The 20,809-nt window shown below is 40.3% G+C and overlaps 1 protein-coding gene across 12 annotated transcripts in view; it reads right to left on the bottom strand.

Annotated features, from left to right (window-relative positions):
- The window catches only part of ADCYAP1R1 (ADCYAP receptor type I), a 149,442-nt gene that overhangs the window by 74,998 nt on the left and 53,635 nt on the right, over window positions 1-20,809 (bottom strand). For all 12 annotated transcript variants that reach the window (XM_064703822.1, XM_064703821.1, XM_064703820.1 and 9 more), the window contains one exon: window positions 13,059-13,164. In XM_064703822.1, the coding sequence (XP_064559892.1) occupies window positions 13,059-13,164 (106 nt within the window). The remainder of the gene's footprint in view (window positions 1-13,058; window positions 13,165-20,809) is intronic.

A 20,809-nucleotide genomic window follows, 5' to 3' on the forward strand; every position in this document is an offset into this window, starting at 1 on the left:
AGACTCTCTTGAGTCTTTAGTCTAACAATGTTTTAGACTATTCACAGCTAGAATTTTCTAAGTGATCCTAAAGCACAGGAAAATATAAAAAGAATTGATTTTAAATAAAAAGTCAGAATGTTCCTCCAGAAACACAAGTGCTGGTGAAGAGGTGATTCTTAAGTGGGCACAGAAAAATCTTCCAATCAAAGTTATGAAAAGAAAGCCTCAAAATTATCAACAGAATGCCATGGGAATTTCTTCCAACCCATTTTTGCTCCCATCCTTTTACTGTTCTCCCAGCACTGGTCTAAGTACAGACAACCACTCCTGTGAACAGAGGAAGCAGTACCTGGCAAATGTGCTTTCCAGAGTGGGATTTAATGGACCATTGCCAACATCTACATTTGAATGGCCCTTGAAGTTGTTGTGGGGATAGATTGATGCCTCAAGTTGTAGCAGACAACTTCTATGAAAAATCCTTTCCTTAGGATTTTTCCTCCTGAGAAGCTGAGAGGCCTCAGGAACAAAATGTCAACATTGATTATCTGCTGCTGTGGAATGCAACAGGTGCATCTGGGATTGGCCCATGTTGGATGTTTGTAATTAATGGCCAATCACAGCCCAGCTGGCTCGGACAGAGAGCTGAGCCACAAACCTTTTTTACCATTCTTTGCTATTCTATTCTTAACTAGCCTTCTAATGAAATCCTTTCTTCTATTCTTTTAGTGTAGTTTTAATGTAATATATATAATAAAATAATAAATCAATCCTTCTGAAACATGGAGTCAGATCCTTGTCTCTTCCCTTGTCCTGAAGCCCCTGTGAACATGGTCACATCAAGTTTCAGCTTTTGCATTTTCCAGATCCTGTACTGCCTTAGGGGGTGACTCTGAACTTCATATCAAGTGTTAGCAAGTTCTCCTCACAGTTCAGTCACACAACACAATCCTTTTCCAGCCCCAGAACCAAGGACACTGCTGCAGCTTCAGGCCCAAAAAGAACAAACAACAGCAAATTGAGGAGAGCAAACTGGGAGGATGGGACTGCATAACCTGGAGCTGTAATTGGACAATTAACCCCAATATGGAAATGAACCAAAACTTATAAAAGTGTGAAAACTCCTGACCCAGCAACCATCTTGCGCCCACCTTGCGTCCATCCTGGGTAGAGCCACAGCCAGGCTCTTGTGCTGCCCAAGGTGTATCCTTTGAAGGTCTTTTCATAAATACCTACTCATTCCTTTAACTCTGTCCAGCCTCTGTTCCAGGTCAGCCTCTTAAGGCATCAGATAGCAACAGGCAGCACTGGAGAACATTGTCCTCACTGGAAAGCAGATGTTCAAAATGCATCCCATGAGCCACTCCCCAAAAAACAGCTTTTGTCCTTGGACTGGGGAGGCAGCTTTGGGGCAACAGCCAAGCTGGAAACACCTAAGGAGAAGAAACTTCAGTTTCTGTGAGGAAAACTCACAGAATCCCAGAATATCCTGAGTTAGAATGATTTTGGAGTCTAGCTGTTGGCCCTGCCAGCTGTTGACAAAATAGGGTCACAAACTGAGTCTCTGCTGCAGGGACTCTGCTCCTTTCTGTGCTCCTGCCCAACACAAGGTCAGAGGAGCTGGGATCCTGACTGTCATCACCAGAAATAGGGAACATCCGCATAAATGGGGAGCCCTTGCAGGGCACAGTGGGAATGGGCAGATATTACAGATTAACCCTCCCACTAGGAGCATAAACATGACCTTAACACAGCCCAGAGTCCTAATTTCTAATTTCAGTCCTGATTCCAGTCGGTATTGGTAGATCCTGTTATATTCACTGGCAATATTTAATGAATTAATTAGCTGCAGAAGCCAACAGCTGAAGAATTAAGGAAAGGATCAAAATCTGTATTTTGTCTATATTAATGTGTATATAAGCATCTTTGACATCCTTCTAGGCTTTTATAAACTCAAGCAGGGATCATAAATCTTTGCTGTACAGTTCTTTATTGCCTGCTTATTGTCCTCTCCTTGCCTTTGGGTAATTTGACTAAAACAACCAAATTTCCTGGATGTGCTGTGCAGTGATCCTCTGTTACAAACAACAGATGCTCAGAATTATTCACTTTAGGAATATATATTTTTTAAATTTGTGTCTACAATCAGTGCATTTTTTTATAGCTTGGTTTACATCCTCCAAAAAAAGAAAAACAAAACCATTTTTTTGGGAGGGATTTTCTTAGAAAACATGACAGCCTCTCTGGAAATGTCTATTTCTTTTCACTAATATTCAGAAAATCGTGGATTGGTTTGGGTTGGAAAGAATCTTGAAAGACCATCTAGTCCAAATCTGCTGCAATAATCAGAGACATCCTTAACTAAATCTTCAGTGTCTCACCTTCGACTGTAGTCCCTGAAATAAATATATTAACTGAAGCTTTGAAGGTAATTCCAGGGTTAAAATGAAGATGTTTCTGGGCAATGCTCTGCACATTGAAGTCCTCTATTTTCCATCACTGGTTATTCAGGGAGCCTGAGTGACTGACTTAGACTGGACATGGGGTTTTTAGGAAGCTCTCTCAGGTATTTTGACTCAGATGATTTAATTTATTTTAACAAAGGTAAGGTTTTACTGCAACCCTAGATTTTTTAGTTTCCAGTCTGGAGAGACACAAATCTTCTCAAGGCCTCATGTCAGAATGTCTGGATATCCTAAGGAATACAGGGACTCTTGTTTATGTGCACCTGCATCTCATCCTAAAAGTCTCTATACCAATTCCCTATTTCTCTCACTTCAGGAGCTTGTTGGACACTAGAAAGCAATTTACAGGCAAAATCCAGAGTTCACCCAGGGTTCCTCTGAAGTGTACTCATTTCCAGAGAGGTGAAACCCAAAGTCCATCAGAGCTGTCTGGCTCCATGTCTCATCCCTGGAAATGAAGATCCTAGAAACCAAACTGTGCCATTGCCTCCAGCCAGGATGGAGATCTCTCTCTCTCTCACTGCTGTGTTTTCTCAGGGTCACAAACAGCCTGAAGCAGCAATAAAGCCTGGCTTCATCAGAAAATCCAGCAGCCAGCCACAGCACAAGCCATGGGAACAGGAACAAAAGAGATTTTCACTGAATTCCCTTGGAAAAGAAGATCCAGTTGTCTGTCACCTGACTCACTAATTTTTATATGTTCAGTAAAGTATAAAAATTATCATAGAAAGGCTTTAAAATCAGGCTTGCTCTGTTAGATCAGTGGCTGGCCTTGTCAAACAAGCACTTTGCAATTTTCCATGTGAAAACAATCCTGGTGTGAAGAGTTTGTTAATACAACAATCTATTTCTGGGTGAAAAACAACATAGACATTAAATCTATGCCATGAGAATCAGTGAAGAAATGTAAACAATTATGAAGAATATGTAAACAATTTATGAATAGAGAGATTTGATGGATGAAAAAATTCCCTTTACTAACCAACAGAGTAATTGGCAAGAAAGCTGCTAACCAACTGTAGTCTGTAAAACTGTATAAAAAAGGAGAACATGCAGCAATAAAAAAAGCCTTTGACACATTGCTCAGTGTGTTGTTTCTGTCCATCTCTACAACAACATTTACAGAAGCACAACACATTTGCAGGACCTGCAGGAAAACAATTTCCATGCAAAGAAACTCTTTTTTCCCAGCACTATGGAAGAGTGCAGGAGCTGCCTGCTGGGATAGAGCAATGGTTTAAAAGGTGTTGACCATCACAGATCACTAATCAATTATCACTCACTTATAATTCACTTATTAATTATCACTCACTTATAATTCAGATAACTCCTTAACAGTTTTTGGGGGATTTTTTCAAACCATGGTATTAGACATTAAAAATTCAATGAGTGCATGTTATCACAGCTTCCAGCTGCTCATGACTACAGACACTAACAGATTAAACCATCACTCATTAATTGGGTAAATTTTATTGCTGCTCATCATTAATCTTCTAACTGCAGTGGCCTGGTAGGACATGATTGCAATTACATGTGCTGCTCAAAATTGCTTGGGACAACGTGAATTAGAAGAGTACCCACGTCCCAGAAGTAAAATCAGTTGCAAAAGCATCTAAAATCAAGGAATTATGGAATGGTTTGGGTTGGAAGGGACCTTAAAGATCACCTCATTCCAATCCACCATGGGCAGGGACACTTTACACTAGACCAGGCTGCATCTACCATGCTGTGTATTTGAAAATGTTCATTAAAAAATCCAAACCAACCAAGCAAAAATAAAAAAAAAAAACCACAAATGAAAAACCCCACTGAAAGTAAACAATAGATGGGGAAAACACTCAGGCTTTAATAATCTCTGCATAAACTGGAAAGAAACTGCTCCCTTTGCTCTAGATCATCGTGTACACCACAAACTAGATGGTCAGAGTGGTCTTCTTGATAATATTTAAGTCTGGACTAAATAAAAGAGAGGATTTAATAAACTGGATGTCACCATAGAAACAAGGAACTCACAGGTGGAACTGTGTAAACAATGCATATTTTATTTTTAAGCACACCATGCACAAAATTCCCATTCTGTTCAATTAAGTGAGAGTTTTTCCTTCATCTTGTCTGACATGAAAACAAAGAGCCAGACAGGCAGAGAGGAAATTTCATTTTTAGCTTTTTATCTTGAATTTTATCATTTCTTTACTTCTTATCCCTAATTCAATTTAAGCACCAATACCTCTGAAACAATGTTCTGTTGAGCTGAACAATATGAAATGGCCATATGTTTTCATTTTCCAAATTTGTTAATGGCTGCTATTTTTCAGCCCTTAATTATTTTAACATGTAACCTGAACCTGCATTTTTCAATGACTGAACTGCTCGCAGAGAAATACTTTTATTCAATCTGGTTCCCAGAAACTCATCTTATCCGAGTCATTATCTTACCCAGCTGCCTGGACAAATTCTAATTCACCTTTCATTTTCTTTAAACTCATGTTCCTTGCCTATTACAGGAGGACTTCCTGGCAATTCTGGAGATGACAAAAGTAATGGTTTTGAAAGAACCAGGTGGGAATTATCACAATGAATACACCATGGGATGGGAACAGTAGCTCATACACGTGTTTCACAGCTAATGGTGTTTTCAGAGATGTAAGTATTAAATTCCAGTACTTTTCTTTCCCTTTTTTTTTCTGAATGGAAGTCCAGCAAATGCTGAGAAGATGACTAAACTCAGATTTATCAGCAGGGCATGCAAAGGTGGCAGTTCTTGTTTAAACCACCAAAGTGTGTTCCTGCTGCCGGAGGAGATAATAAAAATTTCTGCCCCATTACAGCAATTTTTACATCTTTTTACTCTGAGTCATCTTTCCTGACCATCCCCAGGCTGATGATCACCTGGCCTCAGCTTTAACCAGGTTAGGGAATCCATAGGGCTCAACTCATCCTCTTCTTGAATGAGGAGAGAGGGAAAAAGGCCATTACAGAGAATGATTTATCCCCAAATGAAAGAAACCCAGAGCTGGAAAGGAACAGCTCCAAGGAAGGAGCTCTACAGGGTTCAGACTTTGTTTAGATCAGAGATTTGAGGTGTTATTCATTAAAATCCAGAGAAACAAATACAGGAACCCAGAGGTGAAAAGGAACAGCTCCAAGAAAGGACCCACAGCTTTACAGGGTTCAGACTTCTTTTAGGCCAGAGAATAGAGGTGTTAAAATCCAGAGAGACAAATTCTGTCCCTGAATACAAAGCAGTGAAAATGAACTTGTAAGGTTTGAGATTCTTATGGCAGAGACTGAGGTCACCGCATCTATCCTGTGTGCTGTGGGGAACCCATGGCAGAGCTGTGCCCAGGTGGTGCAGGACGCACCTGTGGCCCTGCAAACTTCACCCCTTTGCCATGGCTTAGCTTATCCATGATAGCACACAGCTCTGAAGACAAGGGGACACAATATTTAGGAATTATTTTCTTGAAAATGAAACACACACGATGAAGGAGACTCTGCTTCTTTTCTGCCAGGGTCAGGATTAAATCGCGAGAAGGTATTTCGTGTTGGGACTCAGATGTTCTACATCACTCTGCATCAGGGTTCTGCAGCACTTCACTCTCACAAACTAAAAATAGAGCCCCATCTCTCTCTCTAAAGGCCTTTGAAGGATAAACTATCCTATCCAATTAAGGAATGACACCTCAATTATTTTTACTTTTGATCTAACAACCATCCACCCGTGCCCGCAATGGGGACTTTTTATCCAATTACATAAAACCACCCAAACCCATGGAGAAGAAGGTGAAGAAGAAGGACCAGCCTCTGCCCTAAAACCTCCATCTTGCCTTATCTATATTAATATTTTCTAAATATAAACCCCAAGTTTTCTAATTTTTTAAATTTAAACCCTAAGTTTCCCACCCTGTGATATAACACACTTCTATCCAAACTCCACACCCACAATCCCAGTTCTATCATTCCATTTTGGAAGCTTCTCCAGGGCCTCAGGTCAGTGCAGTGTTCTCTTGGGGGTCAGTGCCTGGCAGCACAGAAATCTGAAATTCTCAGCAGCCAGGGCTCCAACAACACAATTCCAACCACACTGTGATCCCTGACTGAGGATGCTCCAAAGATTCCCAGTCTAGTGGCAATCCAGCTGGGCCTGGAAGAAAAAGCTGTAGGATCACACAAACTCGATTTCTCCTCCCAGCACCATGAGAGTTACAATGCCAAAGGAATATTCCTGCTCATCTGCCATTAATATAAAATGTCTAGGGTGCAGTGTGGATGGTATTTGAATCCCTCTTTCCAGGAATTCTCCACCAGAAAAACTATTTTTGTACCGTTGGCCTCCCCAGGAAGAGCATCTAGGTAAATACAGCCTGGCTGTGCATTAAAGAGGGATGAGTAAGAAACATCCTGGAGGCTTTTCCAAGAAATCTGATAGTTCATCCACTTGAGGTTCATCCTGTCTGCACCCATGTCTAGCAAAAAAACCTTTCCTTAAATTATTCCAGGGCAGTTTGAGTGTGACACCTTTCTTTCCCCTTGCTCAGCTGATCCTGAACTTTTCCAATGGCAATGCCCTTCCAGGCTTTCAGCCTCACTGATGTGACTGAATTCACAGTAGGTCAGCATCAGCCATTTCAGCTTCAGCTGCTCCATTTGAGGAAAAGATTCCTTATGGAGCCAGCACCTTGGTTTGTGCCTGGAAAATGAAGATTTTGGTCATCATCACCAACAGAATGCATTCAACCCAACTTCAGACCTCCACAATGATTGTGTTAATGGGCAAAGCAGAAAAATGAGCATTTATCATACAACCTTCTCAGCAGAAGGTGCATGCAAAAACAGGACAAGTGTAAATTCTGTAAGTATTTGTGTCAGGGAGTTCCAAGTTCTGATTTTGACCTCCTGACTATAAATAGCACTGATAAAGATCTCTCTACTTTATAAACCCATTTTGAGGCAACATGAATTCATCCACTCTATTAGATGAACAAACTTAGAGAATCCTAGAATTGCTTGGGTTGGAAGGGACCTTAAATTCATCCAGTTCCCACCCTCAGCCATGGGGATACTTTCCACTATCCCAAACTGCTCAAATCCCCATCCAACCTGGCCTTGGACACTTCCAGGGATCCAGGGGCAGCCACAACTTCTCTGGGCACCCTGTGCCAGGGCCCAGAAGAATTTTCACCTAATATTTAATCTAAATCTCTCCTTTTTTGCTTTAAACCATTCCCTCTTTCCCAAAAACATCTAAAAAGCATGATGATGAAGTCAGATAAATTCAGCAAAGAGTTAAAGAATGAATCAATGCTTGGAACACAGAGATAAGTGAAGCACTTTTCCTTGCATTTGCCTGAGAAAAAGCAAAGTTTGATCACAGCTTGGGTCCCAAAGGGTGCACAGGAGACTTGTTCAGACAAGGACTCTACAGAATGGATACCAGAAATAAGCACAGACCCCGTGTCTGTCATCACATGCCCCTGGCTTCTCCCTTGAAATTCCTCCTTGTTCCTACCAGCTCTAATATGAATTTAGTAGAAGACATTTTATGCAGTGTCACATGGATAAATCCATCAGTGCCCAAAAAAAGCATCTTTGACCAAGGAGCGATGTATCCATAGAGATCAAAGCTATCTAGGTCTGTATTCTACTTTAAAAGGAGCCACAGAGAAAAACTTTCAGGTTGTGGAGACATTTTCTTATCTATGCCCTTCCAACTCTAGGAATTCATCAGCTTGGATTCAATCCTAGTCCTGTTGTTCTTGGGCACAGCTGCTTCAGTGAGGGAGACACAGTGAAGTAATGTCTTCCCAGTGGTGCCAGGGGAAATAACAGCAGATAATTCAAAGGCTCTCAGAGAACGGGAGGCTGATGAGACACTCAATAAAAAATGTGAAACTGAAAAAAAAACCACCTGCTCCATCATCTTTGTGTGATGGAAACATAATTCAAAATCTCTCCTTGCATCACCACACTGCCTCCTAATTACCATCTCCTACCCCCTGGTGCCCTTACCAGTTTCTTTCCTGTTGATTTACGGGGTAACTTTTAACAAGAATTCAATGTGATTCCTTGCAGGAATCATCACATCCCTTCAAATCCTTATTTCCTTTCAATTCCTTGACATGCCTGGGAATGTTGCTTCCTCTCTACATTTTTTAGAGGAAGGACAGGAAGAATGGGATGGGAAAGCAAGAGATGATGGAGTTCTGAAGGTAAAGATTGATTTGACAGTGAGTCATGAACACGTAATCACCAAGGAGGCCTCATCACTTCTATTCAAATTCTGGTGCTGAGTTCACTTTTGTTACACCTTGGCTCATTCCAGGTTAGTGCATTTCAGGCACTTTGAACACTAAATTTTAAACACAAATCTGCAAATCACTCAAGGAATTCTCCCACCATTTGAGAGGGAGCCACACTCAAGGGACAAGTTTGCAATATTTGGTTCCATGTCGTGAACCACATAATCACCAAGGAGGCCTCATCACTTCTATTCAAATTCTTGTGCTGAGTTCACTTTTTTCACTTTAGCTCTTTCCAGGCTAGTGCATTTCAGGTGCTTTTAAACACTAAATTTTAAGCACAAATCTGCAAATCACTCAAGGAATTTTCCCACCACACTCAAGAGACAAATCTACAATATCTGGTTCCAACAGTGGAAAGCAAGACAGGGAACAGGCTGGAAAAAATATTTCATGCCGATCTATGGTTCTCCATTTCATCAGCAGGGTTCTTTCCATCACAATTCATTGAGATGGAAACAATTCCATCCTAAATCCCATTGAGATTTTTGGGGTAATCCCGACCTCCAGCATGACCTAGTCAATATAACAAAGACAGAAGCTAAAGGCGGGATATTTCTGATTTCTGAGACACCGAAATGTGATTATTTAGAGCTCACATGGTCACCCTTTGTTCCTTGTGTCCAAAGAGAAAAAACAGGCATCATCTAATCTATGTTGAGGATAAAATAAATTATGCCTCAGGCTCTGCTTGGTAGACATCCAGAGCTACAAACTGAGGAAGGTGACTTGCCCATTGGTAGTGCAGATGCAATTGAAGGTATCAACATCTAATTAGATAAATCCCCTGCTAAATGCACCTAACCCAGGAAACTGTCATTAATATCTGAGTAACTCCTGTGTCAGTCTTTCCTAGCCCCAGGGTTGGGAACAGGTCAGAAGAGTCTGGATGGGAGAAATAGAAATTAAAAAAAGGATGCATGTGGATCAGCAGTGAGATTTGTCAATTCTGATCTGGCAGAAAATCCCTGGAGGGCTGGTGAGAGCTAGAAGAGGGTCCAGCACAAACTGGGGAGCTCCACAGTAGGGATGAAAACTCAAACAAAGGAAATTGGAAACACTGATGTAAGAAATAGCCTGGCACCACTGCCTGGGGAAGTTGAGTATGAAGTAATCACTGCTCTCCTTCCTCTCTTGTCTGCCTTTGGCTTTCATTACTCCCCTTTATCAGTTTAATTCCTCCTCCAGAGCAAGGGAGTCAGATTCTGGGTCCTGCTGAGATTTCATTTCCTTCAAATTCTCTTTTCCATTCAGGCTGTTAGCGATGACTGAACAGGAATGGACACACAGGGTCAGCACATGCCCCCTATTTCTTCTCATATAAAGTTTCCTGAAGAATTTAAAGCATTTAAGAGGAAAAATCCATCATAAAACTAATGAAAAAAAATAAACCAAACAGAAAATCTCAAGGCAATCATTGCCTCTGAAGCATTAAAGGCATGGCCCAGCAGCAGAAGGAGAGAAAACTGCTGTGAAGAATAAAGAAATAATGAGCAGAACATCTGGGAATGAGAGGTGGAGTGGGAGAGAAAGGAGGAAACATCAGAAACCCCATTTGGTCGATGTTTGTGTTCACTGAACGCAGCAAGGGGGTAAAGCAAAGGCAGCAGGGCTGAATTCCTGCAAAATGGAGGAACCAGAAGTTGTTGCTCCTCTCTTGCCACCCAAGATGGGGCTTCTCAAACTAGCACAGAAAACAAGGTCCTTAAAGAGCAGATTTACCATTGTGCACCATGTGGGAACCTTGGAGAAGGATTCATGAACCCTAATATTTTATAATATTATTCTAGATACTGCAGAAATACAGAATATAGAGACTGTTCATGTCCCAGACCCACTTCCTGTACCTGGCCCTTTTTCTGTCACCTGCCATAAAAGATGGATTTTTCTTTTAAGTCCCAATAACTTGATCATGTTCACAAGCCCCTACAGATTTCCTAAAAGCTCATGATCCCATTTCAGACCTTGCAGCCCCACTGAGGAGAAAAAAATTCTCAAAAATGTTATATATTGGATTTTTCTCTGGGAATTTTCAGGCAGGAATAGTCAAAAAGGTAATTGTGTGCTTCTCCTCTGAATAAGCAGAATTTTGTTCATCAGTCAGGAGGGATTTCTCCCTTCTTTCAGCTGTTTCTGACAAGCAAGGGAGTTATTCCCTTTGAAAGAAGCAAGCTGATAACATTTCTCCACTAACTGTTATCCTTAGTAAGTCTTAGCGGTGAATATAAGAAAATTACATGGGGCAATTTTCATTTTTCCCAAATAGAAAATAATTGTGTGTGCAGCAGGAGAAATTCAAGAGGAATCAACACCCTGCACTTATGACTGCTTAATTTCTGGAGAGTTACTGCATCTCCAGGGAGTTTTGTGGTGAAATATCTCCCACAAATTCAACCAGTAAGGAGGTGATAGAATTTTGTTGATATCCTTTAACTAAGGAGATCAAGCTTTGTTGAGAATGAGGGTGGCAGGATCTGGCTTGAAATAAGTATCATGAAACAATGAAATGTGAGTCTGGAGGTCAGGACTTAGAGTGAAATGCTGCAGTCCCAGAGGTGAAATAAAATAAATTTAAAACAAGTCTACAAAAAAATCTACAAAAAAAAAAAGTTAATATGCAGAGAAAAAGGCCAGCAAGCAGGATCCATGGAACGAAAGGGCTTTCAAATAAGAAATACATCAGAATCCTTCACTGGAAAATTAATCTCTTAGAGGGGATATGGGTTTTTTTTTTACTCTAAGCCACGTCAGCTGTGGAAGTCATTACCACAGGATGTGGGGAACAACTCAAAGATGCTCAATGAGCCTGGGAAAATCTTCCCAGTGATTCAGCCTGCAGACACTGGGGGAGCAGAACAGGGAGCAGCTGGGTTCTGCTCAGTGAGAGCCTGAGAGGATCCAGTCCCTTCCTGCCTGAGTGGGCGACACAATTCCATCACATCGAGATGCAAAAGCCTTTTCCAGTGGCTCTGGGCTTCCTCCATCTCTGAGCTGTGTCCTTTCCATTGGGAGCAGGCAGGAGGAGGAGTTCAGTGTGAACAGTGCCCAGCTGGCAGGGTTATTCTGCATTTGGGTGATACAGGAATAAAAGCTGCCTGGTGAAATGGTCTCCTCTCACCTGGGGAGTTCTATGAGTACCTCAATCCAAACAATAAGGAATTGGTCTCATGATCAGCTTCTGGCAGCATTCTGGGGGTAGGAGGTAGGAAAAAGGCTTTTTTTTCCCCCTTTTTTCCCACTTTTTCCCCCTTTTCCCCCTTTTTTTCCCTTTTTTCCCCTTTTTTCCTTGCTCATTCCACTTCTGGAGCAGGGAAAAATTGGGAAGCTTTCCTGTAAAGCACAAAGAGGGTCTCAAAACCACATCCCTGGGGGTGGAATGAATGACCTGAGGTGCACTGAGCTTTCCTCACTTCCACCACACCCCACAGTAACTCTGCCCAGAGCTGGGCAGCAGAACAGAAATGAATTTATGCATGGGATGAATAGCAGGATGCTGATGGAAACCCTCCTCTCTGATGGAAAATGCTCCCAGCACCTAAAATTCCTGAATTTTATGGTCAGCTTTAGAGGACACTGATAACACAGACACCTGCACTCTGGCCTCCTGTGCTTCTGCACTAAAATGTGCAGCAAGAAAAAGGGGAGACAAAGCTCCCCCCTTTGATCACACACAACGTGTTCTATCAGCTTTTCTCTGCGGTTTTATCAATTCCAGTCACAGCAGAGGCAGCTTGGACAGGACTCAGTGAATGGACCCTGATTTCCAATTAGTTTCTTTGTCATTCTTTGCCCTTCTCTCCTTGGTGCTGGCCACAGTTCCAGCCAGAAGGAAATGGGACAGGATATTAAACCATAAATTTCTTTGCTCACTGCCTCAGTTTCTTATCTCAGCAAAAGCACGAGTATCCTTCATCAAGATTGCAGGCACCACAAGGATAATCCCTGCAAAGGGCCTCAGATCATGGGAGAGATACCCAAATTATTGCTGTGGTGAGCTGTGTCACATCCTGTCCCCAAAGCTGCTGTCACCCAGGCAAAAATCATCCAGCCATCCTTTCTTTTTAATTTTTTTAATTATTATTTTATAGACATATTATAACCTTGAGTAAAGAAACAAATTCCTGACCTCTGATAACAACCAGGAATGGTTCTTATGCACCCCCACTGATTGAATTTTTGTTTTTAATTTCCCCAAGCTCGTTCAGCAGCACGGATGCTCCTCTCACCATGAAACCCCTCTCACCCTCCAGGCATCCCAGGAAATGGTGAAAATCCCTTTAAATTGTCAGCTCAAGGTGCAGGGGCTGAGACTCACCTGGAGAGGAATCATTGAGAGGGTTCAGGGCCGTCGCCCTCCGGATCTTCTCCAGACAAGTCTCTTGCTCCTTTTTGATGATGCAGTTGGAATGGGTTGCTGCAACCTGAAATATGGGGGAAAATAAGAACAAAAAAAAAGCAGTTACAAAAATAGAATCGTTTATGAGGTGATCGGTAAGTTTTAAGAACACATTGCAAGAAAAAAGAAAGAAAAAACCCCAAAAATATCATTTAAAGTTGAGAAAAAAGTGTAACAAACCTCATTTTCTTTCCCTTTTTTCTTTACTTTTACTCCTTTTTTTTCCTAGCATGTCTAAGGCCTAATTAAGTAATTAAAACTCGCATAAATTATTTGGGGGTTTTACATTTTATTATTATCCCTGTCAAAATGTGATTTCTAACAGGTTTGTTTTATTTTATTGAATTACTTATTCACATATATCTGAACAAGGGTATCTCTAAATACAAAAAGAATTTAAAGAAGAATTAGGAATAAATTTCTTCTTGGTTTGATCTTCCAGCAGTTTCTTATGAGTCTTTGCACAATTCATTAAAATCTCTCTGGAATCTAAACCAAATTAAAAGCTGTTTCTCTTATTCTGTCACCCTGTTCATTCCTCAGTGTTGCTTTTATTTATTTCCAGAGAATTCAAGGCAAATTCTTTTGTCAAAAACAATACAATGTCAAATAAATCAGGCTGACTTGGTCCAAATATTTTCTTTCTATTTTTCTGTTTTCTATCTTTAACTGTCCAGTGCAGCCAACTACAAGAAAAAAGTAAAGGTGGGAAAAAAGAAGGGAATAAAAAAATTAGTTTATGAGAGGAACATTGCAGCCAACACAATCCAGGCAATCCTAAAGCAGCAAGAAAATAAGGATGTGACCCATTTCTGGAAATCAATACAGGGTTTCATTCCTACAGCAGACCGTGGCCAGGGAATATCAATTAAAGGAGAATAAACCTCAGATTTCATGAGATCACTGTATAGGGGCATGGCTGAAGTTCAAATCCAGTGAAAAGCACCATGAAAATCAGTGCCTTGAGTGAAGGTGAATTGTTGGATTATTCCCTTTTCTGACCCAGAGCTGGGGCAACTGAGAGGTGTTTTAAAAACTTTTATTCCATTTTCAGTCTCATATGGAAGGTGAGACAATACAGATGTTATAATTCACACCATCCCAATTAGAATTACAACTTCCAAATTATTATATATTTTAAAATACTTTTACCATAAATACATTCCCACAAGAATTAGTAATGCTTCACAACAAAAACAAGACTTTCTAATTATAAACAAAGTAATAAAATTCTTAGACTTTCAATTTTTCCATCTGTCATCTCAACAAATTATAATGAAGACTGATAATTTCAGCTCTTACAATACTCCAATAATGATTCAACCAAAACCAACAATAACTATTACTATTGTGTTAGCAATAAATGTAAATAAAGAAGTTATATACCAAAAAATACCTTGTAAAAACTTGAACCCAATACCTAATGTCCTTCAGATAAAATGTACCAGCAATGAACAACCAAAGCTAACAGACATTCTAACACACCTTAGTAAAACAATTCATATTACAAGTATACTAAACATAAAACCAAACATCACTATGGTTTCTCAATTAAAATTTAGTAACACACATAAATACTCTCACAAAAATTAAAAGAGCTACCTTATAACTACAAAATAAGTTCATAATTACTGTTAGAAATCCCCCCAAAAAAACCCCAACAAGCATCCATCCCTACTTAATACTATCGCATTACCAATAAATATAAATAAAGAAGTTATATACCAAAAAACACATTTTATAAACTTTCCCAATACCTAATGTCTTCCAGATAAAATGTATCAGCAATGAACAACCAAAGCAAATATACATTCTACCACATTTTAGTAAAACAATTCATATTACAAGTATACTAAAAACAAAAGCAAAAACATCACTATGATTTCTCATACATTTTAACCAAACAATAAAAAATTAGTAACACTCATAAATACTCTCACAAAACTTAAAAAACTACCTTATATCTATGAAATAAATTCATAATTACTGTTATAAATCTCCCACAAAACCCCAATAAGCATCCATCCCTTCATAATACAAAAACCCATCACAATATTAAAGAAAGGTATTACCCCAATAGAAAACAAAAATAAAAGTGAATTTTTAATAAAAAAACCTATAATAACTGTGGTTCACTGGAGCACTTCTGTTATTTTATTTCTCATCCCATTTCCTTCACTCTTGACAATGGAAAGCACAGAGGAAGTGGTGTGGGACCTGCTTCCCCTTATTTGATAAGCAGGAACAAGCAAACAGGGACAGAAATGCCCAAATTCAATCCCCTCTGGGTTCTTTTGGAGCCCCATCTGCACAGTTCAGCTTTCCTTCCCCCACACCCCAGGAATGGAGTGAACAGGGTGGATCAGGGATGAACCACCCAACAAAACCTGAGAGCAAATCCCAAGGCTGCTGAAATCCTTCCAGCAGCTGAAGGGGCTTATTAAAAACAGGGAGAGAAATTTCTGCACAGGCAGATAGTCACAGGACAAGAGGAATGGATTTAAAATAAAACAGGGGAGATTCAGTGTTGGAACCCAGGACATTCCCCTGGCTGCCCTGGAGGACTCCAGACCCTGGCAGGGGGCTCAGAGACCTTGGCATGGAGTCACAAACACCTGTGCCTTTGATTTTAACCCATGGAAACAATTACCAACTTTGTGTGAAGAGTTACAAGCCACAAAAGTTTAAGCAGAATGATAGTTAATTTGCCACAGGGTGAAAAAGTAGAATTTTGGGGGTTTAGAATGGGGGTTCAAGAGGCAAGATGGAGGAATCTGGGTGTGTCCTGTCCTCCTTCTTCTTCTTCTTCCCCTCCATCTTCTGCTGTGATGGTGGCACTTCTGGATTGGTTTAGAGTAGAGCCAGACTGTCTAACACAGGTGATAGGTATTGGAAAATTATTGTAAATAAAGCACACGTAGGTTTTAGCATAAACAGCCAACACTACCCCAAGGGCAGGGACTGTGCCACAACCCGACCTGCTGGACAGATCTCAGCAGGTCAGAGAAAGAATGGAATGGATAAGAGAAAATAAACAACCTTGAGAACCAGAGCTGAGGAATCTTGACTTCTTCTTTGGTCTCTGGGCTGGGAAAAAGAGACTTTCTGACACCTGAGGGTCATCTCAACACCAGAGACCTCGGCAATTCAGATCAATATTTAGGAAGGAATTGTTCCCTGTGAGGTTGGGCAGGCCCTGGCAGAGGGTGCCCATAGAAGCTGTGGCTGTGCCATCCCTGGAAGTGCCCAAGGTCAGGTTGGGCAGAGTTTGGAGCAGCCTGGGACAGTGGAAAGTGTCCCTGCCCATGGAAGGGGATGGAATGAGATTTATCTGTAAGGTCCTTTCTAACCCACACCATTCAGTGAGTCTGTAACAATCCAGTTTGGTGGTGCTTGTGCTGTGCTTTTGTTTGTGTGGTGATGCTCTGAACCATCTGCACACTTTTTTTTGGTGTAAATGTTAAAAGCCACCACTGCTATTTCAAGGACAGAAAGGGTTTCCTGATGAACTCTCCTGGAAATCTTTCCTCACCATTTGTAGGAACTAATAATGCTGCACAGTTTCATCATCTCCAAGACCCCAGTAATAAATTTCAGCTATTTTCCCCCAGGGGACACACCAGGCACAACCATATTAGATTTGTTTGTCTTCAAAACAAACACAGTTCTTTTTAAGGGCTCCCAGGTGCCTGGAAAAGATAAATTGTCACAGATCTCCAGGATCTCCCAAGAACATAAGGGCTTTTGCTACATCATCCCCTAAGCATCCCCAAAGACAGAGAAAATTGCATTGGCTGACATTCAAGTTCTTAGAATATATTTTAAAAAAGATAAAAGGGAAATAACAAGAAAACCAGAGTTGTGCTGTTAGTGCAGGTTCACCCTCCACAGTTGCCCAGGTCTGAGAGGAGTGTCCTGGGGTTGTCTCAATACACAAATGTGGAAGTTTCTATGCAGTTCACCAGGTACAGATTAGAAAAGCTGTCATTTAGTAATAATATTGACCGAAAAACAATTATAATAATAATAATGCATTGTCTATGCAAGCAGGATGTGACTAAACAAAAGGAAATATTTCTTCACACGCTTCCTGCTAACTTGCAGAACTCTTCAGCTTGAATTTGTGGATGTTCAATGCCACACATAGATGCATGTATTTATTCAAAGTCCATTAAAGGATGGAGGCTAGAGACACCAGAACAGGTTATTCCAGGTTATTCCAGCTGCCCCTGGATCCCTGGGAATGTCCAAGGCCAGGCTGGACAGGGCTTGGAGCAACCTGGGACAGCAGAAATTGTCCCTGCCACAACAGGGGTTGAACTGCATGAGCTTTAATGTCTCTTCCAACCCAAACCATTTTATGATTCCACTCTAGAATATTAAGAAAACCACCATGCCCCTGTTCTCAGAGACATTTAATAAGAAAATTTTGATTCAATCTACAGTGCAAAGACAAAAGAGTGTGATTTATCCTTACTTTTCTTATGTTATCTTCTTTGCTCAAGGTGTATCAAGGCCAGGACATGATTGATTGTAAAGAAAGCCAAAGGTTAAAAGCTCAGACTTTACTGTTCTTGCAGACTGGCACATCTAGTCAGAGGTCTCTGACTAAAATGAATGATTAAATTTGGTCAAATGATTAAATTTAGTTAACTGTATCCCAGTAAGTCTGGCTTAGGAGGCTCAGGTGTGGACAGAGAGAGCACCAGAGCCACATGGTTCTCCTGTCCCTGCAGCTTTCCAGCAGCTTTCACTGTTACCACAATATTCTGAAGTGACTTCCCATCACCATCTTTGTGCCATTTCGTAGCACTTCATACACAGATTTAAAAATCAATTTTGGGGAACATGGAAATTAAACAGAAAGCCAAGGAGGAAGCATCAACCTCAGTGTCAGAGGAGAGAACAGGAGCTGCCTGCCATCCCTGCTAACAAGCAATTCCGTATCTGGGAAAATCAAAAAGGCTTGAATTGTTCATAACAAAAGGCATTATTATTGCTGCTTTAATTGAAGGGATGGGACCACAAAAACCTGATTTATTACTCAGATAGACATCAGTCTCAGAGGCTGTGAGATTTTAGAGGAGCAGGCAGTCAGCTATAGCTCAAAGTAGTCACAAGTTCTTTGTTACAAGACAATATAGAATTTTCTAAACCAATGGACAGTTGCCACAAAGTTTCATTTGCTTTTCTAACCCATCACCTTGACTTAATTTTACTGCAATAAATATACTTTTATCCAATGGTCTTCTATCACACTTATATGAGCTTTTTTACAACTTCTAAACTCAGCTTACTCTCTACAACCACATTACTACATTATAAACCCTTCACCATCTTATTAATACAGTTTTAAACTTATTTAAGGCATATTCTTACTTACAACCATAGAAACATAAGTTTATGATTTTCCTACTTAATGTCTGTGTACTGTATTTTTACATCAGTCCAAGCTTCTCCCAAGGCTGCAAACCAAACCCTCCTGTGTCTGTGGAAGTTTCTGTTTTTCCACTTCCCACAAAAAAGGTCTGTCTGTTGAATGTTATCACGTTGTTTGTCTGTTGAATGTTGTCTGTTTTAATGTTATCACATTTTCCTGAAAGGATCCGGGGGTCTGATGTTCCTCCATTGACCATGGAGTGGCAGAACCTTTAATTTGCCAAGTCAGGCTTCAGCAAGTGAAGGCAGAGCCTGATTCCAATGGCAGTGCCAGCCTGAACTCCAGTCCTGGTGATCCCATTTCTTCTGCCTTGAGGACATTTGCAATTTCCTGTGCTCAGCAGAGACAGCCTGGTCTCAGTTTCCCAGCAGAGATCAGTGATATGTGCAGTTAAAGAGTGTTTTGACACATACTAGGAAAAATCAAGAATCTGAGTCGATAGCGCATGAAATTCGCAGGTCTTTGAAAAATTTATTACTCTCAATGAAGTGAAAGATTCTGACTCACATCAGTTTAGAGAATGTGTATATTCATTTAGATACAGAGACAGTAAAATTCAATATCTGTTTGGTTCTGAGAGAGCACAAGAAGCTGGCAGGACATACAGAGGTGCAACAAATTCAGAGATTTCATTTCCCTTACGTGGTTTTTATTAAGGTGGCCAATACAAATATAAACTGGTATGTGCTTTATGCAAATTCCAGTATTTAACTCTTTGCTGTTCCCTTGAACTTATGGTAAAATTAATAACAATCATGTTATGTTACAACTTATGTATTTACAATAAATTTGGTATATATAATTATACATTTTATAGATATTTATATCTTATAAATTTGGTCTATATAATTTTATATACACATCAACCATGCAGAACAGTCCAGCCAAAAAACCTGAACTGTCTGACTACATTTAGTTATTCACAAAACACCATTTTGCTAATTTTGCTTATTTGACCTCATAGCCTCCGGTCAAATGCAGTGTTCTCTTGAGGGTCAGAGTCTGTCAGCACAGAAAGTCTGAAATTCTCAGCAACCAAGTCTTTGACTGCATTCAGTTATTAAAAAAACACCATTTTGCTCATTTTGTTCTCAGTAAGAATATTCACAACTGCTATAAATCTTGATTTCTCTACATGAGTTTACTCAGAAGTGAGATGTCCCCAGCACTCCTGAGAACCTCCAGGATAAGAAAATCTGCTTTGAAGTCCTTGTAATGATGTGATGGTGAGATGGGAATTCACTTGGCATTTCTATAAAGGCCAGATCAAATATGGCAATTCAGTACCACTAACGTGTTCTTTCCTTTTCTGCATTTTTAAGTCTGCATTTTGTGTTAAGTCTTTACAGTCCTGGTTTTTTTTTCCTTTTTCTTTTAAAGTAAATGGGAACATTTCTACTCCATTCAGGCTTTACCATATCAGGCACTGTGACAATGAGAGGGGTAATGAGGGGACAGATAAGAATCAAAACCAACAACAACAGCAAATCTTCATTAAATCCTCCATGGCCATGGTTTTACATCAACACAAAGATGAATTAGAGTGTGATTCAACTTTAGCCTAAGTGTTGTTCCTAAAATAACGCAAGACAGGAGTTGAATCCACAAGGTAGATGAGATCACTCACTTCAAGCTGAATTACACACATTTTACTAATTCTATTATGACTTCCAGTATTGAAAAGTTAGCTTCAAAAATGATAAATTGTTCTGTGAGCATTGCCAAAAGAGGCTCACTTTGTCATGGAAACAACACTGCTGAGTCCCTGTTCCCACCAAGCAATGATTCAACTGGTCACACCAGGGCCAAGACTTGCAAAAGGCTCTGTTAAAAATAGAGGGGTTTGGGAAGGAGCTCTGACTATCTGGATATTTTTCCAGAACTGATTTGCATCACTGCTGGGCCCCACAACACTGACTTGGCAGCCCAACAATTTGTTGTCCCCAGAAATGTCTGAGGTTTGCCACTTGATTACATTTTTTGCCTTCCTGTGCAAATGTGGGAATCTATAAAATCAGAGGGGTTTGGGAAAATTGTAAAAGATAGGCCTTAGAGACAGCAGAACTGTGATTAGAGCTAAGCAGGAGCCATGAGATTGGTCAGCAGAAAAATTATGTAAGAAGTGAAGGTAAGGACAAATAGAACAATGGTCTGTGTATTAATGCTTGTCTAGAATAACTCCCTAAGCTGCAGAAAAGTTTATCTAGTGAGATATTAGGAAGTTCTAAGC

This window comes from Zonotrichia leucophrys, chromosome 2 (assembly GCF_028769735.1).
Source record: "Zonotrichia leucophrys gambelii isolate GWCS_2022_RI chromosome 2, RI_Zleu_2.0, whole genome shotgun sequence".
Lineage (NCBI taxonomy): Eukaryota > Metazoa > Chordata > Aves > Passeriformes > Passerellidae > Zonotrichia > Zonotrichia leucophrys.